Source organism: Aptenodytes patagonicus, chromosome 3 (assembly GCF_965638725.1).
Source record: "Aptenodytes patagonicus chromosome 3, bAptPat1.pri.cur, whole genome shotgun sequence".
NCBI lineage: Eukaryota > Metazoa > Chordata > Aves > Sphenisciformes > Spheniscidae > Aptenodytes > Aptenodytes patagonicus.
Genome location: NC_134951.1, coordinates 117,350,235 through 117,376,548, shown reverse-complemented (window position 1 = coordinate 117,376,548; position 26,314 = coordinate 117,350,235). Strand labels below are relative to the sequence as shown.

The window sequence follows — 26,314 nt, the reverse complement described above, 5'->3', positions numbered from 1 at the left end:
GATCTGGGTGGCTTCTAGCAGTCTATGAATCCATTGCCCTAAATCCAACAGCGACAGGAGATAAATAAATGTCTTTACTTTGCTGATGCTGATCCTGAGTTTGTTGCGATTCACATCTGTCTCTTCCCAAACTTCAGCCTCATTGAAAGCGGTGTTTGGAGCCTGACCGAGACCTTCTGCTGGCCGGCCTGACAGGATGGGAGGAGCATTCTCTTGATCACTCAGATGTTCACCCTGTAGGACATCCTCAGTGTTCTCACGAAGCAAGTCCCCAGGTACTGGAGTGACATTAACCACCCTATGGAAGAGACAAGAAGAAAGGTAAAATTATTAGTACTTAAAGAAGGAGGCCTATCACACTGCCCCACAGAAATTCCTTAGCAGCTTTTAGTGTATTACCAGGTTGAAAAAACAGGCAGTCCAGCATTATCCCAGATATGACAACCTGAAACAGAACCGGAGGATTCCACCTAACATATAGTCACAAAGACAGTGGGATGGATCAGTGAAAGCATCTTGGGACCCTTGATATGCAGGCTGCAAACTTCTTCAGAAGTGCCCATTACACAATATTTAGCTTAGAAGAAACTTCCCCTCTTTGCATGAGCAAATGAGGCTTAATAGGCCTTATAGCTTTTATCTTCTATAATATTACTAAGGATTATTGTTATCCCTTAATGTCAGCCCCCTCAAAAGCACCAAGACAGACCAGTGAACTAAGCCTTATCAACTTTTGTTTGGACTCATTTCCACCTCTGAGCACCAGGCTCTGTGTACCTTTGCACCAGCACATGAAACACCCTGTAAAAGTTGAGGAGCTGTGTTCGAGGCATGACCAGTGCATGCACTCTGCTCTGTTCAGCTCACTAGCAATCACAAACCCACCCCACAGCAAGGCAACAACTGCCTCACAGCAGGTGCTCTCACAGAAGCTCCAGCCATGCCTGCCATATAATATGCAAAATATACAAGCATATGGGCTCCATCAATCCTGGACAAAGGTCTCCAGACATCCCTTAATGTGACCCCAACCCACACACTCATCCCCAGTAGAAAATGTGTTTTCAGGACAGCAAAGGTCTGAAACTGGGTTCCACCACCTTAGATACATGTTAATAAATCAAGTCGTGGCTGCCATGCAGTTCTAACTTCCCAGGATCATAATGGCTTTAAAATCTTTCAAAAATGAACTTGTTACTGAGGATGTCCATAGTCTGACTGGCGCAACTGCAATACTCACCCAAACATAGCTGCTGTTTGCCTGGTGTTTTGCTGTGGTGGAGTAGAGGTGCTAGTGGACAACAAGATATCTGTACCAGCCTTCTCCCAGTCAAAGGCTTCATTTTCAGTGATACCTCTTTCTTTCATGCTGTTCTCAAAAACGGACATGATTAGCTGGAATAAATTTACAAAAACAATTTATGTTAAGTAGCTGAGGGTGGCTCTCACAAAACATGTGAAGTATGAGCATGCGGACCAAGTGCAGCTTATAATCTCCATCTTGCCTATGAAAGGTACCAAGAAATGAAAGCAAATGTCATAAAATCATTATCAGTTGTTTCTCAGACTGGTTTTGGCTTGGTAACTGAAATTTCTTTAAATCTACAAAAGAAGTGCATGCAACATTTTGACACTGATTTGATGAAATCTTGCAGTTGGCTTGTTGCTCTAACTCTAAAGCCATAACTTCAGCTCAGCTTTCCTGTAGATTAGACATACACAGAATAGTACATTTGATACGTAGAGTTCAAGGGCTGCCAGAAGACATAAACACAACAGGAAAACACAGTCCTAGGATGCAGACTCGCTGCAGTGTCTGGCTCAAATACAGCTTGGTCAGGAGCCCTGTGATGTTTTACACAATGTGGCCTGCCACACTTGGCTGCGGAAGAAAATAAAACTGTAAAAGGGATGATACAATTTTCTTTATAAGATGGCAGGTACAAATGCTCATGTTGACATGGTTTATGCTTGTTGCTTTCTAAGAACAGATATTCTTTAGGAGAGAATGAAACTACTGGCAACAGTGCTCTGTGCATCAACGCGTTACCCAGGGAAATCTGATCTGCTGTCAAAGGGAAACTGGATGCTATAGGCCAACACAGCCATATGTGAGGTCCTGCATTTCTAATAAAATTATTCAGCTAAATAATGCAGAACTGCAAGAATTCAGCCTAAAGTCTATACGGAGAGATAATATGGTGACAAATACATTTGGTTTATGGCATAGAATTAGCACTAAGTTATGAATAAAAATTACCATGAACAAACCCCCTATTTGTTGCATTTATATTCCAGTTCTGTTTATCAGCATGATCAGAAGGCCAGGAGAGCCTGCCATTTCCTACTACCTTCCACCAAACTGCAGTAAAGTGCCTATTTGCAGTTTTCAGCTGAGCCATCTTTTTCCTCCTTTTTGTGACCTAGAATCCTAGAATTAGGTGCTCTACTCCTGCAGTGGCGCTTCATTTGATTAAAACAATTCCCAGGCTTGACTGTCGGACAGACCAAGGAACAGGTAACACCTCTCCAGAGAGCAGATGGCAGTGGTAGTAGCTTCTTTGATTTGAAAGAGATTTTACTGTTGTGACAGTTTAATATGATAGGATTGTGTTTCTGCTTGTTAGCCTCATGTCATGATGCCCCCTTTCACCTCTGATGGAAACGGGAGTTGTGCTGCTGCTGTTGGCAGGGAATTTCTTGCTTAAAACTGAATGTGAGTAACTAAAGGGACACAGTCTTGCTTTTAGTAAATGCATTTCTGGTATTTAGTAACCTTAGATGGATCTTTTCTCATTAATTTGCCTAATTACTTATTGAATACATAAGCTTTTGGACTACACCTATCTTAGGGCAAAGAATGCACCAATTATGTGAACTATCTTCTTTGCTCATTCAAACCTGCCACAAGCTAATTTCATTTGGCAGTTCCTCATTTTCATATCAGAAGAAGCAGAAAACAATGGACCTTGTTCTCACCAACAAGGAGGGGCTGGTGGGGAATGTGAAGCTCAAGGGCAGCCTGGGCTGCAGTGACCACGAAATGGTGGAGTTCAAGATCCTTAGGGCAGCGAGAAGGGCGCACAGCAAGCTCAGTACCCTGGACTTCAGGAGAGCAGACTTTGGCGACTTCAGGAGAGCAGACTTTGGCCTCTTCAGGGATCTGCTTGGTAGAGTGGCATGGGACAAAGCCCTGGAGGGAAGAGAGGCCCAAGAAAGCTGGGTAATATTCAAGGATCACCTCCTTCAAGCTCAGGAGCGATGCATCCCAACAAAGAGGAAGTCAGGCAAAAGCACCAGGAGGCCTGCATGGATGAACACGGAGCTCCTGGACAAACTCAAACACAAAAGGGAAGCCTACAGAGGGTGGAAGCAAGGACAGGTAGCCTGGGAGGAATACAGAGAAATTGTCTGAGCAGCCAGACAATCAGGTTAGGAAAGCTAAAGCCCTGATAGGATTAAATCTGGCCAGGGACATCAAGGGCAACAAGAAAAGATTCTATAGGTACATCAGGGATAAAAGGAAGATGAGGGAAAATGTGGGCCCTCTCTGGAATGAAATAGGAGACCTGGTTACCTGGGATACAGAGAAGGCAGAGGTACTCAACGACTTTTTTGCCTCGGTCTTCACTGGCAAGTGCTCGAGCTTCACTGCCCAAGCCGCAGAAGGCAAAGATGGGGACTGGGAGAATGAAGAGCCACCCACTGTGGGAGAAGATCAGGTGCGAGACCATCTAAGGCACCTGAAGGTGCACAAGTCCATGGGACCCGATGAGATCCATCCACGGGTCCTGAAGGAACTGGCGGATGAAGTTGCTAAGCCACTATCCATCGTATTTGAGAAGCCGTGGCAGTCTGGTGAAGTTCCCACTGACTGGAAAAGGGGAACCATAACCCCCATTTTTAAAAAGGGAAAAAAGGAAGACCCGGGGAACTACAGGCCACTCAGTCTCACCTCTGTGCCTGGGAAGATCATGGAACAGATCCTCCTGGAAGCTATGCTAAGGCACATGGAGGACAGGGAGGTGATTCGAGACAGCCAGCAGTGGGGTTGGACTAGATGACCTTTAGAGGTCCCTTCCAACCCAAACTATTCTACGATTCTACAATCATTCTCCATTCACTTCTTACCATTCTGCCTTTGATTTTAAAGATGTCATGTACATGTCAGTGGTCTCTTTTTTCCAGAGTGTACTGTCCTAGTCTAATTAGTCTTTCCATATCTGGAAATGAATCTATCTCTAGCCTCCTTGTTACCCTTCCCCACACTTCTATGATTTCAAGATATCCTTTCTGAGATGCAGGAATGGAACTACACACAGTACTTAAGAGTAAGCTTCACACAGATTTACATGGTAGTATAAGGATATTTTCTGTTTACCCTCTAATACTAGTCTAATTATTCTTAGGATTATATTTGCTTTCTGACTGCACTTTGGCAAGGATTACTGTCAAATGTCTTTTAGAAATTAATATTCCCATATCCTCAAAGACTCCTTCCAAGAACTCCATACATTTGTAGACAGATGCCCTCATTTACCGCAACCATGGACTTCCGGAGGGCGGACTTTGGCCTGTTCAGGACATTGGTTGAGAGAGTCCCTTGGGAGACAGTCCTGAAGGGCAAAGTGGTCCAGGAAGGCTGGACATTCTTCAAGAAGGAAGTCTTAAAGGCGCAGGAGCAGGCTGTCCCTGTACACCGTAAGAAGAATGGGCGGGGAAGACGACCGGCCTGGCTGAACGGGGAGCTCTTGCTGGGACTCAGGAAAAAAAGGAGAGTTTACCGCTTGTGGAAGAAGGGGCAGGCAACTCAAGAAGAGTACAGGGATCTCGTTAGGTCATGCAGAGAAGAAATGAGAAAGGCAAAAGCCCAGCTAGAACGCAATCTGGCCGCTGTCGTTAGAGACAACAAAAAAAGCTTTTACAAATATATTAATGACAAGAAGAGAGCCAAGGAAAATCTCCATCCTTTATTGGATGCGGGGGGGAACATTGTCACCGAGGATGAGGAAAAGGCTGAGGTACTTAATGCCTTCTTTGCCTCAGTCTTTAACAGGCAGACCAGTTATCCTCAGGGTACTCGGCCTCCCGAGCTGGAAGACAGGGACGGCAAGCAGGATAAACCCCCCATAATCCAAGAGGAAGCAGTCAATGACCTGCTACGCCACCTGGATGCTCACAAGTCTATGGGGCCGGATGGGATCCACCCGAGAGTGCTGAGGGAGCTGGCGGAGGTGCTCGCCAAGCCACTCTCCATCATTTATCAGCGGTCCTGGTTAACGGGGGAGGTCCTGGATGACTGGAGGCTTGCCGATGTGACGCCCATCTACAAGAAGGGCCGGAAGGAGGATCCGGGGAACTGCAGGCCTGTCAGCCTGACCTCGGTGCCGGGGAAGATTATGGAGCGGTTCATCTTGAGGGTGCTCACAAGGCATGAGCGGGACAACCAGGGGATCCGGCCTAGCCAGCACGGATTCATGAGAGGCAGGTCCTGCCTGACCAACCTGATCTCCTTCTATGACCAGGTGACCCGCCTAGTGGATGAGGGAAAGGCTGTGGATGTGGTCTACCTGGACTTCAGTAAGGCCTTTGACACCGTCTCCCACAGCATTCTCCTAGAGAAGCTGGCGGCTCACGGCTTAGACAGGTGTACTCTGCGCTGGGTCAAAAACTGGCTGGACGGCCGGGCCCAGAGAGTTGTGGTGAATGGAGTCAAATCCAGTTGGCGGCCAGTCACGAGCGGTGTTCCCCAGGGCTCAGTACTGGGGCCGGTCTTGTTTAATATCTCTATCGATGATCTGGATGAGGGGATTGAGTGCACCCTCAGTAAGTTTGCAGACGACACCAAGTTGGGCGGGAGCGTTGATCTGCTCGAGGGTAGGAAGGCTCTGCAGAGGGACCTGGACAGGCTGGATCGATGGGCCCAGGCCAACTGTATGAGGTTCAACAAGGCCAAGTGCTGGGTCCTGCACTTCGGCCACAACAACCCCATGCAGCGCTACAGGCTTGGGGAAGAGTGGCTGGAAAGCTGCCCAGCAGAGAAGGACCTGGGGGTGTTGGTCGACAGCCGGCTGAACATGAGCCGGCAGTGTGCCCAGGCGGCCAAGAAGGCCAATGGCATCGTGGCCTGTATCAGAAATAGTGTGGCCAGCAGGACTAGGGAAGTGATCGTGCCCCTGTACTCGGCACTGGTGAGGCCGTACCTCGAATATTGTGTTCAGTTTTCGGCCCCTCACTACAAGAAGGACATTGAGGTGCTGGAGCGTGTGCAGAGAAGGGCAACGAGGCTGGTGAGGGGTCTGGAGAACAAGTCTTATGAGGAGCGGCTGAGGGAACTGGGGTTGTTCAGCCTGCAGAAGAGGAGGCTGAGGGGAGACCTCATCGCTCTCTACAACTACCTGAAAGGAGGTTGTAGCGAGGTGGGGGTCAGTCTCTTCTCCCAAGTAACAAGCGATAGGACAAGAGGAAATGGCCTCAAGTTGCGCCAGGGGAGGTTTAGATTGGATATGAGGAAAAATTTCTTTACTGAAAGAGTGGTGAAACATTGGAACAGGCTGCCCAGGGAAGTGGTGGAGTCCCCATCCCTGGAAGTATTTAAAAGACGAGTAGATGAGGCGCTTAGGGACATGGTTTAGTGGACATGGTGGTGTTGGGTTGACGGTTGGACTCGATGATCTTAGAGGTCTTTTCCAACCTCAATGATTCTATGATTCTATAAAAGCCATACTGACTTCTGCTCATGAGATCATCTTCACCCATCTGTCCACTAATCCCAGTCTTTATCACAGTTTCTGTTTCTTTGTGATATACATATCAGTGTCAGGGACTGGTATCTTCTGAAGCCATTTAAAAATTGGTACTGCTTCTGCCACCTTCCGTTCCTTTGATACTAAAGTAGTATGAAGTAAGAAACCACATGCTAAAATTAGAAGTTCAGCTGTCTTATTCTTAGCATTCATTCATGCAGACAAGGACCCACTCAGTCAAAACAACTTTTGTTACTTTCTGCTATAACTTCTGTAATGCTTGCATTTGACTTTGCAGGCCATTTGGGATTTTACAGACCTCTATTGTGTTCCCTGTAGGGTGTCTTTTTTCGCAGGCTGAAGGATACTAGTGTCCTCAGCTGCCATTATTCTCAAGCTATTCCATGGTCTTATTGATCTTTCTCAGCTTTCTCTGAACCCTTTATACTTCTGACGAAAGGTCAAAGCTTTACAAGGAGGAAAGTGGAATGGGGAACCACACAAAACATTCCCAACAACAACCACTGCTCCCAGAAGTCATGCAAAGAGTTACTGGATCCTGTCTAGGGATCCTCTGCCTGCAGACACAATATTATTAGGGACCAGAAGAGTTTCCACAGTCACCGCATGCCTCTGATACTGAGTTTCCTTCTGCTGGGCCCAAGAACAGCTAACTTGGCAGCGCCAGGAGGAAGATGACAAGAGATCCCTCAGTTACACAGGATGTCAAGTAAGGAGCACAGCAAGAGCCTTGGCAGGAGGTGCTACAGATGCGAGTTGGAACTCAAAAGATCTTTAAGTTGCAAGGGAACTCAGGCGATCACCTAGTCCACCCACTACTCAAAGTAGGGCTTACCTTCAAGTCAGATTCAGTTTCAAAGTCAGATCAGCTTGCTCAATGCCCTGTCAAGTTATGTTCTGACGATGGATCTTCATCCATCTCCAAGGATGATGATATTTTTTTCCTGTATAGCTAATTGCAATTTCCTTTGTTGCAGATTGCGTCAATTGCATCTCATCCTTTCACTGTGCACCTCGGAAGAGTCTAGCTCAGTCTTCCCTATAGGTAGCAGAAGGCAAAACCAGGATCCCCTTTGATGCTCTCCTTCTTAAGGTCAAAGAAATCCATTTCTCTCAGCCTCTCCCCTTATGGCATGCGCTCTAGCTCGCAGTCATCTTGGTGGCCTTCCACTGGGCTCACTCTCGTTTGTATGTCTGTCTTGTACTGGACACAGCTTTCCTGATGTGATTTAACAAATGCCTAACAGAAGGGAATAATCACTTCCCTTACACTGCTGGCTATGCTCTTCCTAATACAGCCCAACATGCAGTTAGCTTGCTTTGTCACATGGACACACTACTGTTTCATAGTCACCACTAAGACTTACAGGTCTGCAGAAGCAGAGCTCCTCCCTAGCCAGTTAATTGATCCCCAGCCTGTACTGTTCCACATGTTTATTCCATCCCAAGTGCAGGACTTTGTACTTGCCTTTGCTGAACCTCATGAGGTTCCTGTAAGTCTGTCAAGGTCTCAGTGAGTATCAGTACTACCCTTCAGCATATCAGCTGCTTCTCCCAAATCCGTATCTTCTGTGAACTGGCTGAGAGTGTGCTCTGTGCCCCTGTCCCATCATCCAAGTCTTTGATGAAGACACTGAACTATTAGCTCCAGTACTGTTACCTGAGAGATACCACCAGTGGCTAGCCACCAACTGAACTTTGCACTGCTAATCGCAACCCTCTGACACCCAGCAATCGAGACAATTTGCCACCAACCTTGTGGTCCACTTATTCAAACCATCTCTTTCCAATCTGGCTACAAAGACATTATAAGAGACTGTAAAGTCAAGGTAGATAACATTCACTGCTCTCTCTGTATCCATAGAAGAAGTCACCTCCTCACAGAAGGCTGGTCAGGTTGGTCAAGTATGCTCTGTCCTGGATAAATCCATACTGGCTCTTCCCAGTCCCCTTCTAACCTTGCACATACCTGGACGTGCTTTCCAAAAGTAGTTATTTCATAATAAGCCCAGCATCCCTCTTCAGCAAGAATATAATGCCCACCATAGCTATGCGTGTATACACCATTCCATTAAGAATTTTTTAGTTTGTATACCATGGACCTAAGGGTAGATAGAGGCTGACTTGCCATATTTTCTTAGCAGTAACAGACCTAGCCTTTTGGTGTCTGGACAGAACACAAAACCAAGGAAAGTGATTATGAAGCATGTGCATACATGAACAATATTATCATTTTTTTCAAAAACTTTATGAATAACCATTCGATGGGGTTTGAGGCTAGATGAAGAGACTTCAGGGAAGGCTGAGCTCAGGTGATGAAGGAACGTAGGAAAAGGTAGTAGATGACCAGGTAACATCTTCTCATAAGACTTCCTTGATGCAGGAAGATATTCCAATTTCTCTCTACTGGTTGAGAATAATGCATATGTCTGTCACCCATGCACCAGGTAAAAAAAGTTATGTACACCTAATTGTAACATAAAAATTAGGCTCAAATTATGAAGCTACCAGACAGGACTAAGTTCCAGTACACCCAACAGGTCTATAACACACGCAGACAGGGACCTATGAAAGCAACCCTTTATCACAGTGCCTGTAGCTGGCCTTACTTGGAAAAGAGCTTCCAAGTCATCAGGAAGTTGTGGTGAAAGACCAACAGTTTGGACAGGTCTCACTGGGAATTCCTCATATACAAAGGGTTGGACTCGATGATCTCAGAGGTCTTTTCCAACCTTAATGACTCTATGATTCTATGAAATGTTGGCCATTCTGGAACCCTGGGAGGTAACAGGAAAGGCACAAGACGGTATATTTCATTCAGACTAGCTGCACTGTACAGCAATCACTCCACCTCTCCAGGGTCCAGAAAGAGAAGGGAGACAGTGGCTACAGATGCAGATCAGATCCTCTTCCCTACCTACAGAGTAAACAGAGATCCACAGCACCCCAATGAGAAGAAATACAGAATTTTCCCTTGGAAGGTTATCAGAGTCACAGGAGAATGTTATTGAAACAGGGGCAGAGCATGGACTGGATTCAGCTTTGCCCCTTTAGGGCTGTTCAGATTCCTGAGCTTCCTATTGGGCCAGATTTAACAACACAAAGGGATAAGCAGTAAAGAAAATACATCGGATAAACCGAACTGCGGCACAGCAATGGGAACTAGGGAACCCTTGTGGTACCTTTCCCCCCGCCCCAGCACTGGACGAGGACTCATGACTCGGCAGATGTAGGCTGGTGAGGGCATGGCTTGTCAGGCCATATGCCAGGTCTAGACCTTGTCACATCAGAGCATGTCAACTTCCACAAGACAATGTGCAATTCCAACTCTTTGAGTATCAAAACCACTGGTGGGATAAAGAAGAGGCCCAACATGTTTCTCTATTAAAGATGTTAATGTCCACGAGGACATAAAGCTTAATTGCACATTTTGCAGTAGCACACCACATTTTGGGCTGATGCCTCATAGAATAAGAGAGAAGCCAATTGTGCAGAAATTACCCATTAAACTGTCATGATACATCTTGTCAAATGCCTTCTCCTGGCCAAGGTTCAGGAAATGAATCACAGTCAATCCCGAAATATCAGGTGAAAAAGGTCCCAAAACAGTTATGGATTGTCCAGATGCTCCATCCTTGAATTCTTCAGGGCTCATCCAGGAAGATGGAATCTTTCAGCACAAACTTCAGGCGTGGCAAGTTGTTCTTGCTCAAGTTTCTAATCTGCACTGGAATCCCCAACACAGTATTGAAGAATAAATATCAGGCAGACTTCTTAAGTGGCAGGGGTCCCCTTTTGACAAGGCAATGCTCCTGATATGTGTCTGTAAGCCCTAGAGGGATGTCTGGGGAGAGAACACCAAGCTTATGATGGAAGACTTCCAATAACTTGGCCAGCATGAGAGAGTTCAAACTGGCATTGGTTGTCCACAGGGAGTCTTTCCCATATGCTCTGACAATATCTGGTACTGACTGGATCTGAAAGGAAGAGGTTTGTGTACAAAGCTCTTACCTTCCCACATCTGCTCTGGACGTGTACGAGACAGCCATTCTCTTACACAATCACAGGTGACGTGATCACTTTTTCTTGGGTGAAATGCAATTCACAATCCACCAGCTGAGGGAATCTGATGGGCTCCCAGGCAAAGGCACCCCAATTTATATAATCTTCCAGGACCAAAGGTCACCATTCCTTTTCTGATACTCATTGCAAAAAGATGGATCTTTGGGGAGAGAAGCCAGCCACCTCCACAATCATACCTGAAACTATCCCTCTACCAGCTGGGCCCAGCATGCAACTGTAGTAGAAAAGATTTTCATGCACCTTTCTCACATCCTGTCTTCACTATGCCAGGGAAAAAGGCATGTCTCTCTTGCTGTCAAATGAGTCAGAAAACCCAAAAATGTTGCTCTAATGCCCACAACCTCCTGCTGTGAAAGTGCTAAAAGTTTGATCCTAACCATGAACCAATACTGACAATGATCCATTAAAGGGACAGGCCTGATGTCAGAGGCCGTAAGCCCAAGAAGTGCAAAAACACAAGGTGTAAGTAAGATCCATCACGTGACAGCTCAACTCTATTTTATTCTACCATCATTTTCTTCACCTATGCCTAGGCAAAGCTTGTGGCATCTATCCATCAGAGAGTAGTGGTCTCCAGTCACACTTAGTCTTCAGTTACAGCCTGGTATCTCTCTCTTCTGACATGATCTCAGGGGCCCAGAACTGTGATAAAATCCCCACTCAGCCTGAAGCATGCTTAGGAGAATCTAAAATGGCAAGGGAAGGCAGACGACTACTGACAAACACTTTTTGATGGCTTAATTATTGACCTCTATGCCCCAAGGCTAAGAACTAGACACTTCCCATGGATCTAGAGCCACAGTCTGACCAAATACGATCTTGGCAACCTTCACCTCCATGGGGAGTAGGTTCAGGAAGAAGAGGCTCACCATCCCATCAGCTTCTGGGCCCAGCTAAGATCATTGGTTAAGTAAGAGTGAACCTGCTGCAGACACACGATGGAGTAATCCCCTTTTCCCCCCAAGGCAGGTGACTACTTGGATGCTGCAGAGTGTCAGCTATGTTATTTTCATGTGTTAAGGAGCATTATGATCTTCCCAGTCAGAGCTGGTAGGGGAAAGGACAGTAGTGTGACTACTTAATTGAGGCAAATAAGAGATAATCATGGTGGCTAACAAATGCAAAAAAAAGAAAAAAAACAATCACATAGGAGCAAGGATGTGAGTAGGAGAATTGCAAAACTAGGAGACCGAGAGAATTCACACAAAGACAGAAAAAGCCGTAAGCCAGGCTAGGGGGTGGATGGAGAGAGAAATACGGCACTGAGTGGTGGGAGAGGACTGTTTGGGTTTTTTTGGTTGGTTGGATTTTTTTGTTTTGTTTTGTTTTAAACAACAATACAGAGAAAGAAGCGGGGGGGGGGAGGGGGAGAAGTCATGGGGTCACTGAGATCAAGTATCTGCATTGCCTTCCACCCCTAAAACTTTTTTTCCTGTGACAGTGAATAAACAAGTCTGAAGATAGCAGATGCAGTTGCTTTTTCCTTCATGCAACAGTTCAGGTGTGCTGCACAATGGTGGTGAGGGCTATAGGTGTATTTCACCCCTCTCCCTTTCCCATCCTTTACACTAGCATATCTGCTTAGATGGACAATCCCACATGCTGATGGTGGCAGAGCTAAAGAAAAAGATTGCAGACTTCAGGGCATGGACTACTTGGAGCAAGGAGGACAGCAGCAGCGGCCAGTTGCCTATTGTCTGTCCCCCTTTACAAAGGAGCAAGAAAGGAGGGGCTGACCCAGTATGGCTCTTCTTCCATTCATGTCTGGCCTATTTCTAAAGCCAAAAGCATCCTATGATATCCAGCATCCTGCAAAGCCAGAAGACATACATCAGGAGAAGTCAGAGAGATAATACATCAGAATTCAGACAGTGAGGGAGGAGGGAGCAGTCAGAATGGTCTTCTTATCAGATGCTCACATGCAGCATTTATGCATCATTCCCCACTTCAAAATGATGGGGGTGGGAGAGGAAGGATTTTACCAAAACTTCATGCTACTGCAAAAGAAGCCAAAGCTTTACTTAGTACATGGAGATGGGAGCAATCAAAACTGCATTGCCGCTGGATAAAACAGACAAGTCTTAGGAATGGAATAGAACATCGTAACTGCAGTTTATCACTTCATGGGCTGCATACATCTTGAACATCCAATGCTGGCAAGTCCCCACCTCACAAAGGTACAATTGGACAAGGTTCAGAGGAGGACACAAACCAAAGGTGTGGAAAGGTTTCCTTCTGGGCAAAAAGCAAGTAGTAGACTAGGATCCTTCAGTCTGGGCAAAAGAGTAACCGAAGGGCAATACCATGGAGGTCTGTAAGATTCTGTGTGGCTGGGAAGCAGGAGAGGGGCTAGGGACCAGCATTCACAGTTATGTCCGAGATGTAAGGGGCATTAAACAAGGCTGGCAGGTGGCAAGTTTAGAACAAACAGAAGAAAGTAGTTCTCACAGCAAGCACTTAAGCTGTGGTGCCTCCCTGTCAACATGGTGGATGCTAAAGGTTTACATGAATTCAGGAGGAGACTGGACAAGTTCATCGAAGACAAATTCATTGAGGACTATGAAATAGAGACATTTTTGGTTTAGGAGATTCTTGAGCCTCAAGGATCCTTGATCCTCGAGCTTTGAGAGTTTTCTGGGGAAGTGTCATGCTTCCATTCAAGTGAATGCTCATTCTTTTATAATCTTCCCACAGCCAACACTGTTGGGGACATGCTACTAGGCCAGACAAACCTTTTCTCCAGCCCAGTGATGCTGCCCTTTCATCATAATTTTTCTCAAAGAGGAGAACTTGGAGGTCGACTGGAGCTGGGTAGCTATATGAAACACCAAACCCGTCCAGCTACAGGACAGCATTCAGTCATAATCCTCACCTGGTGATTAGCATACATCTTAAATTGAAATATATTAAAGAGCTAAGAAGGGAAATGGTGAACTGTAACTTAAAATTGTATTCATATATGTTTTATTCTGTTTCCTTATTTCTAATCTTATCATTCCAATTTTTAAATAAACCATGACTTTATATATTAGTAGACATACTTCCCCAATTTCCTTAATTTCCCTGAGGGTCTGGTACTGGTGACAAATTCAGATGCCACCTGATATACTTTTTAATCTTTCACAGTAATAAATCCAGATAAATCAATATAAAGACATCTCTGGAGCTGAGATGTTTGGAGAATTTGCTGGCTGGAATAGGCCTCCAAGTCAAGCTAGAAGAATCACTGTTTGGTGGCAAGCTGCAGGTGCCAGACTTTTGTGGGGAGTTCCCTTTTGGAGGCTTCTTCCCAGAGCTGCACCTGCAAGAAACTGAAGGCAAAGAGGCAATTCACAGCTTCAGACAAATCCCGTACTGTGAAAGAGCTGTTCGTGATTTGTACTGCACTAAAATTTTTTGGAAACATCTTCTTCCATTTCCATCTCAAGGATGGCTTTTCAGTTAGGACACAATTATTTTAAACTGGAATAGAATATAGGAGGATGTAGGTTCACAAGGAGCTTTGGAGATCCCTAATCCAACCATCTGCTCAAACCAGGGCTAACTGCAAAGTCAAATCAGGTTCCTCATCCAGTTGACTTTTGGAAATCCCCGAGGATGGAAATTCCACAGCTTCTCTAGGTACCTGTTCTGTACTTAAGAACCCTCATTCTGATTTTTTCCCCCCTAGATTTAGTCACAATTTCCCTTGCTGCCTCTGAGAAAAGTCTGCCTCTATTCTCCCCACAACCTATTCTCCCCACAACTGTCCTTGAGGCAGTGGAAGACAGCAATCAGATCCCCTCTTTGACTTTTTTTCTCCAGGCTAAACATCTCCTCAGCATCTCCTCAGTCTACCTCCATTCCTGTATAGCCCTCCATCTTAGTGGCAAATGTTATTTTTCCACTGTACTATCCAGAAAGTATTTGCCTTTTTTTTTTCTTTTTTAAAAAGTTGTGGTTGCTATGCTGAAACACGTATGCGGCTAAAATACAAAAGCACTGTTGGAGAGAGTTTGCTGGAACACCCTCCTACCATTTTCCCACTCATTTGATGCACTATCAACAGGAGCAGGCACTCATGTAAGACTGCACAGATCTGCTAATAAAATGTTTTCATCACTCTGGCTTTAATGTACAGAGAAAACCACTGTGATAAAAAAGGGACACAGAATCAAGTTGCCTCAGCTATATTGTGTTATTTGAGCTACTGTAACTGATGACATATATGCTGACAGCAAACAGTGAATGGGAGAAAAAATATATGTTAAGACGAATATTAAAGAAAGAGATAATAGCTAAGGCCCATATGAGTCTGCAAGAAAACAAAGGGGTTGGTGTGCACTGTTGAGCTGTTGGCATAGGCTCTCTGCAGACTTTGGCAAGCTGTGCTAAAATTCCGTCACATTTGGAGTATCTCAAAACTTTTGTGTTTTAATGAAAGCCAAAAGTACTCTGTTGTTTGGGAAGAGCTTTCTGGTCTGGAGTACAGGATTATTTTGGACAGGGTGGTGGAAGGAGAAGAAAAAAAAACTTTTGAGATGTTGAAGAACTGTACAGTCCAACCTTTTTCTCCTGGTCCTAGGAAAGGTATTCCTCAGCCAGATATGAACACGTGCATGGAAATGTTAGAAAATCCAAATGCCAATCCAGACTGCCATGCATCAGATTGGTAACAAAGAAAGGCTCCTACCTGATAGTCTGGCTTGGTGAAGTAATCTAGGCTTGCAATATGATCCAGAAAAAGGTGGAACTCTGAAGGCATGTGTTTTAGCAGCATTCGGTGTTCATACTTTTCTTTTATCATGCCAACCTGCTCCTGGAAAAAAGAAAATATCTCAGAGCCAAGAATCTCTTCTATTGCTTCATATTCATACAGTCTTATCATTCCTGGAATACCATCTCGTCTTATCATTCCTGGAACATGGCATCTTCTTAGACCCAGCACTGTCTACACAATTCTCCCATTTGGTGTCCCTGGCAAAGGGGAATCCTGAGCTGGAAACACTCTTCAGAAGTTGTCCCTTTAGCAGAGCCTTCTGCACGGGTGACCTATTTCTTTCTATGGATTTTATTCTCTAGCACAAAGTATTTCCAAGACAACATGAACAGTTATCTTTAGTCTGTTTAACTTTCCAGTTGCAATTCCCATTTGGCTTGTTTGGCATGGCAAAGCATTATCCTCCCGCCTTTCTAAAGGCTCTGTTTATTTGTCAAAGGACAGCTCAGCTTTTCCACTTTTGTTGTTTGCTTTGCAAGAACAAAGCCAAAGTCGCTTGATCAAATATGATTAACAACATGCATAAGAAAATGTCTAGCTACTCCAATAAGACAAGCTCCACACTGTGAGTCAGAACACACAAAAGCAGGTTAGCATCTTGCAGCTTTTTGCTGAAGTAAAGCCAGAGCCTGCTTTTCATCAGATCTTACTGCACTGAGCTGCACGAGGAATAATGAGTCATAATAATGAAAATGTAGCACCCTATCTTAAGCACAGACACTAGGCTTCCTACCTTATCTTTGATCTTTCGCCATGGAAGCTGACCAACTGCAAACTCCACCAACATGTAGAAGAGGGACCACAGATCATCATGTCTACCCATCTCCTGGAGAAAAGAGAGACGAAGACTGAGGAGCAAAGTTCCATGCTGCTCAGTAGTCCAGGTGTGCTCTCCAGACAGGCTACCTCATTTTAAAACAGCAGGAAGAGAAGTCATACTTCCCATTCAATGATTAAAGAAGCCAGATTAAAGACTAAAGATGCAAAATCAAGCATTTATTAAACTTGGCAATGTCAATACAGTCACCCGAATAACCTCATTTGTTTTCCTTTTTGTGAATATATTAGGAAAGAGTTTTTATCTATACAACAAAGCACAAGTTTTCCGTAGGACTCGCCCTCAGCGTATACAGGAGTAGAATATTTATTAATGGGATGTGGAATAACCTAGATTAAAAAAAAACCAAACTGTGTGTAGAAAGTTTATTATTATTTTTAAGCTAAATATAATTCAAACTCTTTAGACAAGACAGCATTTACTCAAGGGCTTTTGCAAAACACTCATCATCAAGCACCACAACAATTTACAGATTTATAATATTTCCACATACCACTCTTGTCCTGGCCTAGCAAATGGGAAAGTGAAACATGGGGATTAAGGCTGAAATTGTCAAAGCACATGAAGTCATTTTTGATGCTCAACATCCAATGTCTAGAACATGATTTTTCAGAATAGCATGCATTCTACAGCAATTTTTGTGTCTAAATATACCTTCAGCTGATGCCAGTTACAGCTGGCACTATTCAGCTCTTCCAAAAATTATACCTCAGGTTTCTCAGTGTCTCCCAGGAAATAGAATGAATTCATGATGGCATCCAACCGCCATCCCCTCACACTTTCCACCTTCTGCAGACAGTAACTTTTTTCCCTAAAAAACTTGGAACTTCCTCATATGTCACAGGTCATCCTACAGACTCATCCCACGTAGGCCAGAAACCTGGAGGTAATGCAGGAGGGCTGATAGTTTCCATCTGGCAAGCACTTAGCAGCAGAACCAGCGGACTTACGGTTTATGGTCTACACAGGAACATTACTGAAATAGGACAAATGCGTGTTTTGAGAAGAATGTTGGATGAGACTTCTGGAAGTGTTTAGAATGAAACAGGCCAGACACTATGTAAATAATGGCTCTTTTCAGGGAAAAATAAACCTAGGTTTCACTAGGTGGCTCTTCACCTGACGGCTTGATGTTAATATTAAAAATTCCAGGTAGAGAATGGATTTGGGGACTTGGCACTTGGTAATTCACAGCCAAGTTCTGCTAGAAACTAGCAGCAAGCAGCCTGGTGCTTAACCTGATTTCCACTTTAGTGTGGGTTTTTTCCCCCCCTTAAAAAGTGTCTGATAATGCAATAATTACAATTATTAAGGCTGCCAACTAGAGAGGGTCCAATAACTGAATCATAATTTTGATTTTACAGTCAACAGCCTTGACCACCTAATGGAATTCATCTGATATACTAACTTCTGTAGGTAACAAACCAGAACTCAAGCGTCTTATTCCTCTGCTCCTAAAAACAGGTTTCTGAGGAGAAATAACCTTGCTGTTAACTCCTTATAACCCAAAAATACTCACTCGGTTTTTGTGTGCATTCACCGAAGCGTAGCGGACTGTTCCTCGAAAACCAGCAACATTGCGAGGCTGAAGGGAGACAACAGAAAATCTCAGAGATAGAGCAGATTACTAAATCCCCTGCGCAGCTAACTCCTGAGAACTTCTTGTCTGTACTGTTATTTTGTATGTACCCAAGGGATACAAAGCTCTTAGTGCTTTCATCTGCTCTAGCAGCCAGCTAAACAGACAGCATTCTCCAATTCTGCATTTCTAGAAAAGCTTATTTTACAGAGAGGGCAAGGTGGTTACAGTGATAGGTTAGAATAGTAATAGTCTAGGCATGGAGCTAAGAACATTATCCAAGATCATATTTTCTTTTTTAAACTCCAGGTCAAGGGAAAAGCTAGTAAAGAAGTGCAAGTGCAGAACTGAGTCATGAATAACATGAGCTAAGCAAAGCCTGAGGGCAGCCTGGTCAGGACAAGAACAGGGATCCCCTACTCTGACCCAGGGCAGATGACCATACATGTTTGCTGACACTGGTTGTCAACATCCTCTGTAAGACTTAAACAAATTAAGAACCTCTGACTTTCAGAGTTCTTGCTTTTTTCCTGATTCTTCCCAGTGTATCCTACACCATGTATCTTTATTTTCTCTTTCTCTGATTCTCTTGTTCTTCGTGTCCTCAGGAAGTGAAGGCTTGATATAGCGGCCTTGGGAAGAAGGCAGTCCTCCTGTGACTATATTGCCAAGCTGGAAGCTTTCTCTGTTCTGGGGGCTGAGCAACACTTCCAACTCTTTCCACTGCTGCCTCCACAAGAATATTAGACCATGTGAGTTCACTTACTGAAGATGTCATTGTTCTGAAAAAATTGCATTTAAATAAGGACATCCACCAAATCCTTTCAGCTTAGCTAGAAGCACGAGAGTTAACAGCAGTGCTTTCAAAATTCATGTGGCAAAACCAGGTTCAGGCCCAGACATCTTCCATCATAAGGCTAAGCCTGGGCAAAGAACTAAACATACTCATAATTAAAATCCTACTCTTGCAGAAATTTGAGCACATTAATAACAACTCTAATTGGGTAACTTGTCCCACTTAGGTCAGTTGATTCATGTTTGTTCTTTCAGCTGTGCCTATGCGTTCAGAACTAAGCCTAAAACTCTATACTTTTATTCTAGGCCACCCTTCTGTCAGTTTAAATACGTACAATTCAATTGCTTCCTTTTGGGTACAGGGAAGTTGCTCTGAGTTTCAATACTCTCAGAAAGAATAAAACTTTAAACGTTTTTTAAACAAGTTCACCAACACTGTGCCACTAACACACACCTGAATGGTGTATAATACAGCTCTTAAGTTATAGTGACTCCAAGCAAAAAAAAAGCTAAAAGTCTCTTACAACTCCTTTACGTTAATCAAATGCTCCACAAGGAGAACCTGTATGCATATCCCATGCACTTAATGCAGCATTTAATCTTGCAGTACACCAGCCTGAGCTATAAGCTGCTTATTTAGCAGCAGGTAATAGTTGAGATATTATATTCATGATCATGTACCTCATTCCTCCTGGAGCATACATTTAGGATTCCCACTGACAAATGACTGCAAAATATTTTTCAGAATTCCAGTGAGTTCACTGATATGAGTTCCTGAAAAGCAGAATACTGGCCACTGGAATACATCTGTTGGAATCAGCCATCACCGTAAATGTCCTCTACATATTCAAAAGCAAGAGGACATTCTTCTTTTCCATTATGAGTGGAAGCTAGTGTGTTTGGATACTTTTCATGAGCCATAAAATAAGAGTGTATTGTGAACAATTCTAGTGTGTAACCCGTAATGTTTTCAGAACAAATATTGTTCAATGTTTGCAGTCCATGGGAGTTTTTCCATGTTCTTTCCCTACTTCAATGTCTTCACTTATCAACTGTGTATGTACTGAACCAAGTACCACATGTGCTGGTTTCAGTATGGTTGGCAATGTCTCTGAAAATCTTTTTAGATCAATACTTACTATTTCTGGCACACAGGTTATCTTTGCAGTGTTTAATTAGATCTATTCTGAAACCAACTTTAGGCAGTTTGCAAATGTATTCCCCTCCTCTTTCAGAAGAAAACCAAAAGCCCAGCCATCTTTTAACTGTGCATCTGTCCCACAGCCAACATGAAACAGTTCACCAAGCCAGTCCTGCAGCTGAACCCGAAGGGCTCTCTCTCCAGCCCTCTCTCATGTGATACCTCAGCAAAGGGAGAGCACTACAACTGAGCAAGACTTTGCAATTGTTTTGACAGGACATTTAGAGCTTTGAACAAAATAGGCAGATGCTAACTGTGTTAACAGCATCTTTTTCTCATAACGGTTTCACCTCTTTTAACCATATTTGACTGCCCTGCCAGTCACAAGGCAATTAGTCATGCCTTTTGATTGTATCACTAATCACTGCAATCAAATATTTCCATGGCTGTGGAGATACCTTGTTTTTCATCCAAACAAACAGCTCCTGCCTGAGCATTTATTGTAGCACATGCTGTACACCCAACTGTTACTGACTTTTCTTCTGAATTCATCAACATTAATTTTCCAGATTATTTCCTTACACACTTCATTTCTTCCAGTTAATAAATTTCATCCCACCACTGCATTGCCCAGTGGTGGAAAAGAGCCTGGATAAAGCATCCTTGCTGTCCAGACTGATCCACATTTGACACAGAACTGAAATTCTAACACTTAGGAGCTTCAGACTATGGAATCATATATAACCCAACCGATTTGAATCCCAAAAATGGTAAGAAGGTAATAAGCTAGCAAGTTGAAATACAATTTTAAACCATACATGATTTATTTTTCAATTTTTCCACATCAGTATTACTATCAAAAATGTTACTCAGGGTAAAGTATATCTCTTCCTGCATTCAGATTGTGTCTAGCACAAAGCTAAAGTAATTTATTACACAGAGCTGTCAGGGAGATGACAGAGATATAAAGTATACTGCATTGTGTTAGAAGCTTGGTTTAAAATGAGTTTTAGCTTGGGAAAATACATTAGATCACTACCACAGAGCAAAAATTATACTCTGTGTTCCTTTCAGTATATTAGCCATGTACACTACCTCACAGACAAAGACAGAATTAGGTGACAAAATCCTGTACAAAGTGGTGGATGCATTGTTCCAAATTGTGCTCTTTTGCACCCATCAGCTTTTCATCATTCTCCAGTTCAAACACTCATGATCATTTGTATTTTAAGTGCCAACAGTGTCTCCCTTTTGATTAACATTAAGTCTGTCTTCCCTGTATATGCTCCCTTTATTTCAAGAGTGCTCGTATTTCCTCATTAATCTGAATCCCTGCTCGTTACACCACATTCACACATAGAGATTAAAATTTTTTCTCTTGCCTCACTGGTCCCTAGATTGGTATTTTGAATGTCCCGGTTTCCAGCTTCCTTCCTAAAAACTTGTATTTGGATGTCAGTACTTTCCTCCTGCCGTTTCTTATGCCTGTGGTACTCTCATGGAACGTGACCGCTGGTTCCTCCCCAACTTTCTGGAAGCCTGTGCAAACACCTCACAAGATCCACCACCTTTGCCCCTGGCAGGCCTGCTGTTATCTAGGATCATTAACCCACCTCTCCTGGAAACAGGAAAAGGATTTCCAGCAGTAAGAAAATGAAAAGAAAGTTAGTGCAGATCGAAGAGAAGGTGGTAAGGGGAGAGAGGAAATGCCACAGATCTTGGGAAGCACTTGGAGATGTATCTTGGATTGAAATGACTTGTTGGAAAAGTTGTGATAAGAAAGAAAAGTGAAAGGAAGCTTTAGCTGAACTAAAAGGAAGTATCTCTGAGACTTCTAGGAATCTCCTGCTTCCACCAGTTAGGCTCACAGGGGAGATGCAGGGATATGCATCTCCACCTCTTCTATGGAGACAAATTCTGCACCTCTTATATGCATTTTGACTTGCTAATTTAAACAGCAGCATTTTGTAGAATCATTAATGACAGCAGCATATTTTATCCCAATGGGGAGTCAGAAATTTAATAGAGGAAGCTGGAGCCAAAAACGTAAGATGAGAGAACTCCCCTCCCCTTGCCTCTGAAACCACAGAAGTGACAAAATCACCACCCAAATGTCTGCCAGCCCCTCAGGCAGAATCCCAAGTGTTCTAGGCCTCTGCATCACATTTAGGTAGCTGTCACGATCCTGCTGAAAAACAAATATATCATGAGGGGAAAAAAGAAAACCGGGTGTAATTCGGACTTCCATATATAACAAAAGCACAAAACAAAATGAAAACCCAGAAGCATGGTGATGGCTCACTCACAACTCATAGCAGAGATGGTTACGAGCAGCGGATGGGAAGCCAACGCATCAAACACAGCCTCAAAAGAAGAGCCCAAAAGAACTGTAAAACAGAGAGAAACCCAAAGAAAAACATGATAAAAAACAACAAAATGAGAAAAAAATTAAACAGAAATGAATTAAAAAACAATTCAATATTGTATCCCTCCAGAAACCTGGGTCTCTTGTTCAGCTGTTGCCATCTCCCAGCATCCTCCCCAGGGCTGTTGGCCCATGCTGTATTTAGTTTCATTTAGACACAGAGTTGAGTGAGGCTGTGTGGTTTGTGAGTGCTCTGTAAAGTGGTGAGAGGGGTCCCTCTAGAGACTAACTTCCCCCTGCTCACATATCACACCTAACAGTATAAAAAAAACAAAGTTGAGAGCAGAGATGCATGCAGCCTAACCACAGGTCAGTTGTATGGTTCTACCATCATCTTCCTTCCTAAAATTATCTGATACCTACACCTCCCTTCCTCCTCCAGTCAAACTGATCTAATAACCAGCAAGGGGATTTGCTCTTTCTCATCCCTTGCTCTTTTCACCCAGAGCAAGTTCCAACATTAGCGCTTAAGTTTCTAAAAATGAACAGAGAAGTCCCCTTCCCCATTTGAATTGTCATGGGTTCCCACCTAAGATATTTGGCTTTTTCTGCAACCACCACCTTGCTTTCTCACCAGCAATCTCCATACAATCACTGGCTTGCCAACTTTACGGGCTTCACAGCTGCCAACTTCAGGCATCTTCCCCTTCCCTGATGATTGCTGCAGTGCTCCACCTAGAAATAGCGGGGTCTCCGCTGGCTGTGGTGGGATGCAGCATGGTGGCTTGAAAGAAAGCAGAATGAAAGTCAGTGCCGCTTTTAGGCCATGTGAGCAGTCACTGTATCTTAAGATGTGAATTGCACAGTATGGAAACATGAGGGCCACCCTGATCACAGGCAAGAGCTAATATTATAATATATTATATAACCTTAAAACTCAATTCAATGAGCTGAGGAAAGACCTCCGCTGAGAGATACTTATTCGAACAGAAATCAAGTAATCAAAAGCAATCAACCCAATGGAGTTTCCTATTTGAGTCTCAGTATTTCTCTTCCCTAAAAATGTGCAAGTTCTAAGAATTCCATAGATTTTGCACGAAATTTAGTTTTGAGAAAGTTACTTAATAGTCTCCTACTATTCTTTCCAATGCAAAAGACCAGAAGGAGATGAGTTAAAATACCATCTTTCCTTCTTTACTTTAGGAGAATTCAAAATTTCCAATGGATTTTAACATCAGAAAAGACCAAGGTAATAATTTTGTCTTTCTGAATAGCATGCGCCAACCATCTCATCATGCGATTCCTGGGCCAGAACTTGTGCTGGAGATGAGGATGCCTTTCTCACATTAGAAACAGGGCTAAAAATGAACATTTTTTTTTAATCAAAAGCTTATTCCAGCTGTAATCCTATTATGCAATTATCATTCGATTTTTAACAAGAGAATTTTGGCCTCAGAGCTGCACTTGTTTCTTACATGCATGGTCCCATAGGGGAACAAGGAGCACAGAATATCCCCATGGAAAGCATGGGGACTGCTAAGTAAGATAGGTAAGTTTTTCATGTGCTGTAACACAGATCGGGAACCAACTGAAATGGAAATGTTTCGGAGAGTGTTGTAGAGTGTTAGTCACATCTCATTTGGGATTTACAGCTCATAATGCTTTCCTGGAGTCAGATGGAGAAGACGGTCCTTTTCTACCAAAAGCAAGACGACAAAAGACAGTCGTGGCAATCACTGAGATGCAGCAGAGCTAAGTTCAAATCTCTCCACCCCTTGGACAGACATGAAAACCACACCTCCCTCCTTCCAAAGTACACCCTCACCCCTAAGCCACAGGGTACTCTGAGATGCAAGTCTAAGAACATCCATGTTGGAAAAAATCCCTTTTGCACAGAATAATTGAATATTTATTACCAAGAGAAAGTGTATGACAGGCACTCTGTAACCTGGCAGCAAATGCACTTACCTGATGGAGGGGAGACTTGACCTGCAATCCAACTCAACATTCATTTGCCCAGGGAGTAAAACCCCTGTTCCCTCACCACTGGACACAGTAATAGTTTTCTGTTCCTCTCTCTGTAGTCCAGTGGGAAGAATAATCAGAGTTTCAAGTGGAACAGCATCGACCAGAAGGAATGACACATTCAGATGTACCGTATCCCCCCTGCAGCTTGGCAGTAAAGGCACTCAGAAATGGAAAATGGGATCTTAGTTCCCTGCAGGCATATATGGGATTTGAGCCTGAGTTGTCCTTCCTTTTCCCTCACCCTTGTAGCACAAGAGCTCTAACCAGAGAGATGCTACATAAAATAAAACCACCAACAACCTGATGTAGATGATCTGAGGTCACCATCACTGAATCAGGGCTTCCAGGGGAGGAAAGCAGAGAAACAGCTAGTTATAACAAGACACAAGACTTCCTGCTTGCTAATAGATTTTCAAATCCATCAGCTAGTCTGCTTTTCATACATTTAATTTCAACTGTACTGGCTTTCTGTAGTTGTAATGTTTTAAGCCAGAACACGAACTCCCTTCTCAAGTCCAAATTTGCTACTCCAACAGTGAAAGTAACAACGAGAACCTTTACGTAATTTGTATGATGATCTGTTTTATAACTAACCCATTCCCACAGAAATAGCATTTCTATAATATATTAAATGTGCAATATTTTTAAAGACATAGGTCCATTTTTTTCCTTTTCCCCATCTCTGTGTGAACCAATGTGACTATGCTGTGCTTTCAGCCTTTTCTCCGATTACCTTTTTACAATACAAAACTTGAGACAAAAATTATATCCCTTCCTAAGCTAATATAGTACTCTGAGTACTACAGCTCCACATATCTGTTTATTCTACTGCAAAATGTTCATCTCCTACATAACATTACAGCTTTACATATATTTCAAGTACAAAGTAAGTATAAAAGCTACTGGGCTTCTATGTTTGAATATTTGGGGTCTTTGGATGTAGGAGTTAATATCCTTTGTGTTATTTTATAGCTTATTTTCAAGTGGGGGGCAAACTTCTTAGTAGAAAAACATACCAAACTCTCCTCTTCTAATACCTTGTTCACTGCAGCAAAGTTTATTTTTCACACTATGCACAGACATTTGGAAAATAAATACCTTTTTCTCAATTAGCTAACACATTTCTGCAGCCTTCACCATGCTCATCTAAACAGGCTATGCACTGTCCTGCCTACAACATCTTTCTGCCCACTGACTCACAGAGCTGCCCTTGCACATGTACAGTATCTTCAGCAAGGCACTGCAAACTACTGCAGTGCAGTCTGAGCCATGAGGAGATCGAGGTCTAATCAATGGGCTGCAGCTGACTAAGCTAAAAAAATGCTTGCTGAGCCTAACAGCCCAGTGTCAGATCCTGCAACGGGAGAGAGACTCCAGGAAAAACATAGCCTCTCCTCTATTTTCAAATAAATAATTAAGACCAAGCTGCTAAACCCTCGACCACTTTCAATTAATATTTGTGGAGCCACAGGGAATATGTTTCTGAAGGCAGGGTGTCACAGAGAGAGGAAAAGTATAATGCTTTCTGTACTGTGCGTTAGTGACAAAACTAGCAGACCTGAACAAAGACCAGTAATGATCAAGGAGTTATTGTCCAAAACCTGACCTACATTAGCACGGAAGACCTTCATGACTCAGAACACCTCCACTATACAAGCATATGTTGTTAATCATATTATCTGTATAACAATGCTTATGTCTATTTTCCCCTCCAAATTCAAATTTTCTTCTCAGCCTTAGTTCTCCATATCAAACACGTTCTGCTAGTTCAGCTCTCTGCTGTAAAAATTAATGCAAGATGAAAATTTTGACTTCTGTGCTCTCTATAGAAGATACTTCCACAAATTTAAAAAACCCAACTTTTCAGTTCATTCCCCAGTTGCTTAGCTCTGTTGTCCTAAGACGTGCATCAATATTGACTGCTTATACTGCTGCATGGTAAACGTGGGTTGTACAACC

At 43.4% G+C, this 26,314-nt stretch overlaps 1 protein-coding gene across 3 annotated transcripts in view; it reads right to left on the bottom strand.

Moving 5' to 3' along the window:
* Positions 1 to 26,314, bottom strand: part of TTBK1 (tau tubulin kinase 1) — a 102,691-nt gene that overhangs the window by 40,402 nt on the left and 35,975 nt on the right. For 2 of the 3 annotated variants that reach the window (XM_076334822.1, XM_076334823.1), the window contains 5 exons: positions 17,967 to 18,032; positions 16,343 to 16,435; positions 15,523 to 15,648; positions 1,241 to 1,395; positions 79 to 298 (listed from right to left, as the gene is read on the bottom strand). In XM_076334822.1, coding sequence (XP_076190937.1) covers positions 79 to 298; positions 1,241 to 1,395; positions 15,523 to 15,648; positions 16,343 to 16,435; positions 17,967 to 18,032 — 660 coding nt within the window. Of the gene's footprint in view, positions 1 to 78; positions 299 to 1,240; positions 1,396 to 15,522; positions 15,649 to 16,342; positions 16,436 to 17,966; positions 18,033 to 22,268; positions 22,289 to 26,314 lie in introns of those variants that run through there. The other variant, XM_076334824.1, reaches the window with a different exon arrangement.